Consider the following 10,036-nt stretch of genomic DNA (forward strand, 5'->3'; position numbering starts at 1 on the left):
TAAGAAGGGCCCTCAATTGTGTTTGCAGTTCAAGTTGGTTGCAGAACAGGTGCGTCTTCAGCTGTAATAGTCCCACTGCTCATTTTGTAAAAAAAAAAAAAAAAAAAAACACAAATCAAGTGTTTTAGCTCTTACCCTTGTTTCAGTGGTGAATTATTCACCCATTTCATGTTGCCCTCATTCTCTGTGTCAGACAAACCAATCCACACTCTGTCCTTGATGGATGAAGATATGAACCTATAGGTTACTCACTATTACAGCTGAAGACTGTTCAAAAAACAGTCAGAAAGTGTTTCTGCTTTTTCTGAAATGTATTAACATGGAATTATTTGAACTTTTCAGCATATGTTCTTGTTTGCCTACTTTTATTGTTGAAATGTTGCCGTGACTATCAATGAATATACATTTTTGTTGAATTGTATATTATGCAAATCAGAGGTGGATTTGAGCCTTATTTAAAATACACACACACACACACACACACACACACACACACACACACACACGTATATATATATATATGTGTGTGTGTGTGTGTGTGTGTGTGTGTGTGCAGTTAATTGTCATTAATTGATATTTGTGTGTTTTGTTCCTGTTTGTCAGGAGGAAGTAGATATTTGTGTTCTTCTGCTGGTCTTCATCATACTGCTGCACATCACCATCACATCAGAGAGAGACCTGATAAAGAGTTACAAGAACACAGTTGAAGAGTTCAATCAAGCCATCAACAGCCTACATGACAATCACACTGATCTACAGGATCGCAAATCGAGGAGCTGTTGGAGGCAGAGGTACACACACCAAAAAAACTGCATCTTTAAATGTCCTAACCAAAGCACAGTAAACTAGAAGGAAGAAATATGGTACTGAAACAGTAACATGGTATGGCTCATGTTCAGTCTATTCAATGCTTCATTCAGTGCAAGTGTGTGTCCCTCTGTTCTACATTTGACTTGCTGTTTTCCAAAACATAATCATTTTTATTTGGCACCAGCTGCAGTAGTTAAAGTTGTTTTATATTATACAGCTATCATTGAGCTAAGGTATATCCCCCCCTCCCAAGCTATCATTGAAGAACCTGTATTCAGCTCATGCTGCAAGAGTGTGGTGGGATGCAAGGTCTGTATTGACCAGTGGATGGAGATCTCAAGGCAGTGCCCTGAATGCAGATCTGAAGATTTTGTCATCACAGAAGTTGCAGGCCTATGAGCCCTATTCAAAGTTCTTGAAGTCACTAAGAGTGTTGTGTAATTCTGTGTAGAACAGTTTGGTTGTTTTTCTACTTCCTGCAGTAAAATTTGTTCAGTCAGTAAGGTCCAAGCAGGGTATGTGCAAATGTGATAGTTTTCTAAAACATTGCAGTTTTGTTTGCATGTTTTGTGAAGATTAAATAAAGTTTTTACAGATTTCATTTTCCATTGTACTTACTGACGTACACCTCTGCATGCAGACACCCAACTGTGCAAATTCATTTATAGATTTAAAACCCGGTCCTGAACCTGGAGAACCATGTTCTGCAGAGTTCAGTTCCAACACACTTGCTTGGACATCCTGATCCTGAAGACCTTGCTTAGCTTAGGTGTGTTTATTTGGGGTAACTAAACTTTGTAGGACACTGGCCCTCCAGGAGCAGGACTGAGAGCCCTGACATTAGCTCTTTACATTCACTGCAGGTGATTTATCAACACCTAGTACATCTTAAAATATACAGCTCATGAAAAATAAGTTTCAGATGGACAAACAATAAATGCATAAACCAGTGTGAATAAACAATATCTTAAAAGAAATTTGGAGGTAGGTTGAAAAAGCCAGAATGGGAAGTTTTAAGTAGTTGTACAGCCTGAAGTGTGAAGTTTATTCTTTTACACAGATATGGCATATTCATGGCAGTACACGTGGAATTCATGTATTTATTTGTCATTTAAACTGATGTAAACAGAAAAAGAGTAGACTGGATTTTTAAAACCTGTCGCCCCCTCTAGTGGTCATTAAGTATTAAGGCCTTCATTACTCAGATAACTAGGATTTTTTGGGAAGGTACAGCAACGCGAGTCAGATGAGTCTGAAGGTCTGAGCTGAATTTGATGAAACATCAAAGTTCTAGTCGGTGTCAATTACTCTCATAATAAATAATAATAATGTTTAAATATATGTTGGCTTTCTCAAGCCCAACAAAGAAGACTAAGAAGAGAAACATCAACCATTTAGTATGTAATAAAACTAATATTACTAATTTAATTCATAAATTTAACTTTATTAATTTTCACAATTATTTATTAATGTCACACACACCTACCTAGAGCCTTTTGAATTAAAAGACGAGAGTGGTAAATTTTTCATGTCACATACACCTAGTGCCTTGATTTAAATAAAAGAAAATTATTTCCACTTCAGTTTTATCCAAGGAGACAGAATTATTTGCATTGTATTTATCAGTGGGACAATATTCATACAATACTATAATCCAGAAATAATTTAAAGGGGTCACTTGCAAGTCGCAGCAGCATGAATTATGTGCCCAGCAACATCTGATTCAAATATTACGCTAATTAACAGTGAGTGGTGGTTTCAGACATTACAGTGCTGCACTCATACTGACTCTTATTCTGCCTGAAAGAATGAAAAGGCCGTGCTGAGGGCGGAGCGATTCAACCAATCAGATGAAAGGAGCGTTTCAGCGCCGCCCACAAGTGCAATCAAATATTGAAGCCATAAACCGATTTGTAAACCTCAAACGAAAAAATGAGAAATCAAGCCAAAATCTCATTTTCCGTTTGTTAAACTAAACGGGAAAACGAATAAACGAGCCATTTTTCCATTTCTCTTTATTGCATTCAAATAGGAAATTAAATTATCAAAACGTACAAGGATCTATCTGAGGCCATCAGTTCAATACAGTTCTCATTTCTGCCTACACTATTTGGCTCTTCTTCAAACCAAAATCTGTATAATGTGTTAAAAGTAAACTTGTCACAGAAGCTACAGCAAAAGTGAAGGTGCAGAAAAATAAAGTTTTATTTTGATTGTGGTGTGTGTGAAAGAGTTGTGTCTTCAGATTGTGATGGTCTCATTTCAAATGAAAATATGAGGAAAAACCCTAAAACAAATAAATCCACAGTGGTTTTCTGTGAATGTTTTATTGCCCTTGAGTTTATTATAGCAATAAAAAATAATGACATTTTTACATTTTCCTTTCCTATGAATATCCACTATTTTGAAGCAAAACCACAAAAAGGTCGGATGAACCCTATTTCTCACAAAACCATTTTCTCTCCACTGAGCATGGAAGATCATTCCAGTTGTTCAGGACAGGATTTGAAGGCATCAGTTCAATACAGTCCTCATTTCCGCCTTGGTTATTCGGCTCACCATTGAGCCAAAACCTGAAAAACATGTATCCGATTTTCTATTAATCAACAACAAAACTAAAAATAAAAAAGTTGCACAAAGTACAGTAGCACACTTACCCTTGTTTCAGTGTTGAATTATCCACCCATTTCATGTTGCCCTCGTTCTCTCTGTCAGACAAACCGATCCACACTCTCTCACTGACTAATGAAGATATGAACCTCTGTGTGAAGAAAAACAGGAATAAGTGTGATTCTCTCATTCATTAACAGACACTCACACAAACTCACCTGCTTCTCTTCAGTGTTGATAATGACCAGATCAGCTCCACGATCCCTGCAGTACTGTCTGCTGTCAGACCAGCTCTTCAACTCAGTGGACATGAAAAAACAAACTGGACCACACAGATTTCCTAATAAAAACACAACAACAATAAAGATAAAAATAATAATAAACTCTATGCATAAAGGCAACGAAAAGTATAGAAACAACACAAAGCCAAATTTGTACGGACTCAGTTTAGATTCTTCTTTCTGAAGTTCGTCACTCAGAGATGTTACTCTGCTTTCCAGCTCCAGTTTCTTCTGATTCAAAGAGCTGAAGTTGCTCTGTAACTGGTCTTTCTCAGTAGTGAGATCTTTGTATTTAGTCTCCAGCACCAGGTTCTTCTGTGTTAAATCAGTGTAATTGTCCTGTAAGCTGTTGATGGTTTGTTTGAACTCTTCAACTGTGTTCTTGTAACTCTTTATCAGGTCTCTCTCTGCTGTGATGGTGATGTGCAGCAGTATGATGAAGACCAGCAGAAGAACACAAATGAGCCCGAGACCCACTGTGATCAACACCAAACATCTACTTCCTCCTGACAAACATGAACAAAACACACAAATATTAATTATTGAAAATTTACTTAATATTTTTAGATATAACATCAACCTGTAAGTAATCTACCTTTGGTTGATAGATAAATAGAGGGGCTTTTTAAAGAGCATGTTCATTTATAATGACAAACATCTGGAATTATTGTAAACATAAAACATACTGTATATGGTAAAATAAATATGCAAACAAGAATATATTCTGAAAACATAAACAGAAAATAATGGTTTCTAAGAAAACAACGATTGATTTAAAAAAAAACCATTTCTCATCCCCTCAAACATTAGCGATAACATCTGCGACACCAGCTTTGCTTCAAATTTAACTTCCTGCTTACTTTGCTTTCGAGCATTTTTTTCAACCTTGCAGCGACTCTGTGTTCGAGGTCCAGATCTGTTATTAATATTTCTGCATACATAAAAGGTCCCCGATTCCATTATTTCCTCTTACTTACAGTAGAGTACAGTATGTGTGCACAGATGAGATATGATCTTTATAATGTGTACCGTGTTTTTAAATAGTGCACACCCTACACAGGAAGTGGTTTCATTAGTTTAGCCTCAGAAAAATCGAGACTTTCATTCTCATTCTAAAACTCTCTGTAAACTCATATAACTGTATGATTGAATATACATTGCATATTCAACCTTATGTTGTCAAAGAATATGTAGTTTTTCCTGTGATCATGTTAACAGCTACATTATACAACAAGAGGAATCTGTGACCATCAAAGTGGACTCAAGCACCCTGAAACAGGCCTAACTGGGCCTTTGTCTTGATGACAAGTGACTGGAACTGGAATTAATATGAAAATTAATAATGTTTTAATCTGCACCACTGTAGTATTAAGAGACAGAGAAGATGATGGTAGAAAATAGAAATTGTGTTATGATGACTTCCTGTTTACAGCTATTGCACACCAGAGAGTGACAAGAGGATATTCATAATTTTATTTTGTCAGTAGGTGTCACTGTTCTGCCATTTTAACTAAGACGGTATAAATAAATAACTTGTAGTTGAGATCTGAATGGCAGAAGTTCATCAGATCCCATTATTTCCTGGAAACTCGTAAGGTCCGGTGAGAATATGCTAGTCTCGCGAGAACCAACCTTTGTTTACAGGAACAGAGTTTCCTTACTTTAGCAAAGGAAAACCAGTCTCCTCTTGGCTTTTATCGAAATCCTCCGACATTTTTCTTTACAAATCTTCATACTTCTAATTCATGGTCAGTGTTTTGTTTTGCTCTCTCCGCTGCATTTCTGCATTCATCACTTCTCACCGGACCTTATGCTACAACTACGTCATCCACCGGAATGAACGCAAATATGACAGTTAGCGGAAGCTAGAGATTACGGTTTGTAAAGTTTTTAATATGAATATTTTTCTTACAAAAATGCATGGATTCGCTACAGGAGGCCTTTATTAACCCCCCAGAGCCATGTGGAGCACTTTTTATAATAGATGGATGCGCTTTATGGGACTTCTTTTGGACAATTGACAAAAAACACCCATTCATTGCCATTATAAAACTAGGAAGAGCCAGGATATTTTTTTAATATAACTCTGTCTGGATTCATCTGAAAGAAGAAAATCATGTACACCTAAGATGGCTTGAGGGTGAGTAAATTATGGGCTAATTTTCTTTTTTGGGTGAACTATCCCTTCAAACCAAAATAATCTGTAGTTTTTATTCATTAATGTTCAATTATGAAATTAATTTAAAGATTAAAAGATAAAACATATCCATAAATTGGTAGAAATAAAATGCTGGCTCTGATGTTCCTCTTCCTCTCTGATCAGTTCAGTCTGATAAACCTGCTCTCTGCTGCTTCCTGCTGGACTGAAGGAAACAGAGCAATAAAGCAGATACACAATAATGAAGTATGAAATGAAAACAGAAAATGCAGTTTACTCTGGTAATGATAGTAATTGAACATTTTATTCAAACAGAAAGCAATTCAACTCGAAAGCAGTTTCACAGACACTCAACATCAGAATAAGAGGGTGAATCAGAGTAATCTGGACACTTTAGACTTCTGTAGTTTACTGTGATTGTCTCCTCAACACTTCAGATCAACAAATGAGACTCATGATAACAGCTAGAATAAGATCATATTAATATAGAGCTGCTTGTGATGGAGCAAAACATGAACACATCAGAGGTTTTGTGTCCCAGATCACTGGATAAGACAATGACATTTTGACATTTTCCTTCTAACAAATTTGAGATCAGCTGATTGTTATTTTATAAGGCAGGGACCTCAATCAGAACTTATGTGTTTGCAATAAGAATGATTAATTTAGATAACAGAAGCAAAACCACAAGACGAGATGAACTCTATTTCTCACAAATCCCCTTTATCTTCTCAGAGCATATCATATCATTCCAGCTGTTCAGCGGTGACCATCCCGTCTTCCCTCTATTAAAATTCAGTTGAATACAGTCCTCATTTCCACCGTAGTTGTTTGGCTCACCTTTGAGCCAAAACCTGAACATCATCAGAGGTTCAGTTCAGCATCAGAGGTTCAGTTTTTCAGGAGCACAATTTATGAATCAACAATACTCAGTATAATAGCACGTTTCGAGAGTAAACTAAAGTAGTACAGAAGCTGGAGCAGAAGTGAAAATTAAAATAGAGAAGAAGAGTTTTCTTAAATAAATTTACAGTATTTAAAATGTCTTTGTGTTTGTGTTGTTTGTGGAAGAGTTTTCTCTTCTGCTTTCTTCTGAAGGTTGTGATTTTATAATGAGAATCAAAGACTAAAATGAACACACACTGATTTTTAGCTCTTACCCTTGTTTCAGTGTTGAATTATCCACCCATTTCATGTTTCCCTCCTGCTCTCTGTCAGACAAACCAATCCACACTCTCTCACTGACTAATGAAGATATGAACCTCTGTGTGAAGACAAACAGGAATAAGTGTGATTCTCTCATTCATTAACAGACACTCACACAAACTCACCTGCTTCTCTTCAGTGTTGATAATGACCAGATCAGCTCCACGATCCCTGCAGTACTGTCTGCTGTCAGACCAGCTCTTCAACTCAGTGGACATGAAGAACCTACCTGAACCACACAGAAACATGCACTTTATAAAACTGTGTACATTAAAGATACAAAAAAGAAACAACAACATAAAAACATATGTAAGTGCTTCTTTCTTAAGTCCCTCACTCAGAAAAGTGACTCTGGTCTCCAGTTCTTGTTTCTTCTGACTCAAAGAGCTGAAGTTGTTCTGCAGTTGGTGTTTTTCAGTCATTAGATCAGTGTAATTGTCCTGTAAACTGTTGATGGTTTGATTGAGCTCTTCAACTGTGTTCTTGTAACTCTTTATCAGGTCTCTGTCTGCTGTGATGGTGATGTGCAGCATTATGTTTTTGATCAGCAGAAAAACACAAATAATCTGGAAACACACTGTGATCAACACCAGACATCTTTCTCCTGACAAACAGGACCAAAACACACAAATATTAATTAATGAAAATTCACTAACTATTATTAGATAATTATTATTATGATTGTTAACATTTCAGACTGACCTTTGTAAGTAACTGACAGTGCTTTTTAAAAGTGTGCTCTATTACGTCGACAAAGCTAGAAATGTTAGGCCTATACAGTAAAAAGTTCAACCATTTAAAAGTGTGCTCTATTACGTGCTTTAAAAAAGTATAAAAGCAGAAACAGAAAAATATTCTGTTAATGCTTTAAATATAAAAGCAGAAACATAGTCTCATTGCTCCTTGACAACAGTTATTCAAGCCTTCTAAGCAATTTTCAGTTTTAGCAGCACTATCTTTCCTTCAAATTAAACGTTCTGCTTACTGTGCTTTCGAGCATTTCCGTCAGTTTGGTGGTGACTCTTTCTGCTTACAGTGCTTTCGAGCATTTCTTTGCCAGTTTGGTGGTGACTCTGCGCACTATCTTTCCTTCAAATTAAACGTTCTGCTTACTGTGCTTTCGAGCATTTCCGTCAGTACATGTGAGACCACACTCAAGAGTGTGAAATTGTTAAAATAGAAGTGTTAAATTAACACTGAATCAGAGTTAAAGTTAATGAGATAATTAAGTGATTAACTGAGTGATGATTGACCATTATTGACAAGCAGAATCAACAAAGACGAAAATCACAATTTTTTTTATGTCACCATTATAGTGGTCAGTGTTTGCTTTAGTTGGGCTCTTGACCCTTACGTTTTTAAAATTACATTTGGTTTGGCTGTTGTAATGGAGTTATAAAACAGACGGGCAAACAAAAAATATTGGTTTTCCTGAATCACTGAGTTAAACTTTCATTGTTGGTTATTGCAGCCGAATGATTCTTCAGCATAGGATTGCTGGCATTTTAAATACAATCTGTTGAATTTCTTAAAAGTTGTTTGTTCAAAATCTTTCAAAAGAGTCTTTCATTTAGACATGCAAACATCAAGAATCAACCTGTGAACCTCAACGACGGTGACAATCAAAAAAGCATGTTGCAGTGCATTCTGGGTGCCACCTATCAAAATTCATCCATGGCTTGCATGATGCACTGCGGCATGAATAAATTATTAGCTGAATTGTCTTAGTAATTTCCTTTATTCTTACTATTCTATTTTTGTTTTCATTGCTACTTTTAGTAGTTTGTTTTCTAATTTTTATATTTTTTGTTTTAGGCTTTAAATAAGTTCAGTGATTCAGGTCAAATATTTATTATGTAAAAACATAATTAATATCACATGATCATGTTTTTATTTTTGTTCGTCTCTTTATTTCAACTGAGTTATAACCAAATCTAACTTTAAAAAAGTCAAGAGTCAAGAGCCCAACTAAAGCAAACACTGACCACTATAATGGTGACATAAAAAAATGTGATTTTTGTCTTTGTTGATTCTGCTTGTTAACATCAGGTCTCGTCAATAATGGTCAATCATCACTCAGTTAATCACTTAATTATCTCATTAACTTTAACTCTGATTCAGTGTTAATTTAACACTCCTATTTTAACACTTTCACACTCTTAAGTGTGGTCTCACATGTACTCCCAGCAGAGTTGATTTCACTCTGGATTTTTTGCTGTGTGTGTTCGAGGTCCAGATGTGTTATTAACATTTCTGTGTACATAAATCTTCTCAGATTCCATTATTTTTTCTTATGTCTTGCAGTATGTCCACAGATGAGCTGTGGTCTCTCAGGAAGTGTACCTTGTTTTTAAATAGTGCTTGCACAGCAAATGGTTTTATTATCAGACACAGGAAAACTTAGACTTTCCCCACATGTTCAAACTCTCTGTAGATTTACACTATGGTTTAATGCAGTGGTGTCCAACTCAATTCCTGGAGGGCCAGAGTTCTGCAGAGTTTTGTTCCAACCCCGCTCCAGCACACATACATTTTGTTTTTTGAATTGGTGTGAAGGACTTGATTAGTTGTTTAGCGTCTCGCTGCAGCCTGCGGTGGACATCCAACCCGGCCCACATCCAAGTTTGATGTCACAGACCACGTCCATGTCAAAATACGTCACATTCTCAATCATTTTGAAACAGCAAGAAGCATCGATAAGAAGATAATTTGTATTGTTTGCCAACCGCTAAAAAAGAAGCTGTTGTTTGCCGTGTCGATAAGTAAAAAGAACTATCTTTGGTCTTTAACAACACTTAAAACGTTGACAACTTTAAGAATGTGTGCGTCGTTTGTGTGCATAAACAACAGTAAGTATTTTTAATTTCAACTTCACACAGGCACGTTATTGCTTAGCTAGCAACAAATATACTTATATATATGTGTGTGTGTGTGTGTGTGTGTGTGTGTGTGTGTGTGTGTGTGTGTGTGT

The 10,036-nt window shown here is 36.2% G+C and overlaps 2 protein-coding genes across 2 annotated transcripts; both read right to left on the minus strand.

Annotated features, from left to right (window-relative positions):
- Positions 1–2,833: 2,833 nt before the first annotated feature.
- Positions 2,834–4,719, minus strand: LOC109065501 (C-type lectin domain family 4 member E-like). Its single transcript, XM_019082469.2, has 5 exons — positions 4,562–4,719; positions 3,863–4,207; positions 3,639–3,760; positions 3,468–3,571; positions 2,834–3,383 (listed from the first exon to the last, which is right to left on the minus strand). Exons 1-5 carry the CDS (start codon positions 4,659–4,661, stop codon positions 3,248–3,250), a joined length of 807 nt encoding a protein of 268 aa, XP_018938014.2. The 5' UTR covers positions 4,662–4,719; the 3' UTR covers positions 2,834–3,247.
- A 1,422-nt stretch (positions 4,720–6,141) lies between these two features.
- Positions 6,142–7,853, minus strand: LOC109074243 (CD209 antigen-like protein E). Its single transcript, XM_042764530.1, has 4 exons — positions 7,403–7,853; positions 7,191–7,294; positions 7,020–7,123; positions 6,142–6,713 (listed from the first exon to the last, which is right to left on the minus strand). The coding sequence occupies exons 1-4, from the start codon at positions 7,596–7,598 to the stop codon at positions 6,563–6,565; spliced, it is 555 nt and encodes a 184-aa protein (XP_042620464.1). The 5' UTR covers positions 7,599–7,853; the 3' UTR covers positions 6,142–6,562.
- Positions 7,854–10,036: the final 2,183 nt, after the last annotated feature.

Source organism: Cyprinus carpio, chromosome A1, assembly GCF_018340385.1.
Source record: "Cyprinus carpio isolate SPL01 chromosome A1, ASM1834038v1, whole genome shotgun sequence".
Classification (NCBI taxonomy): Eukaryota; Metazoa; Chordata; class Actinopteri; order Cypriniformes; family Cyprinidae; genus Cyprinus; species Cyprinus carpio.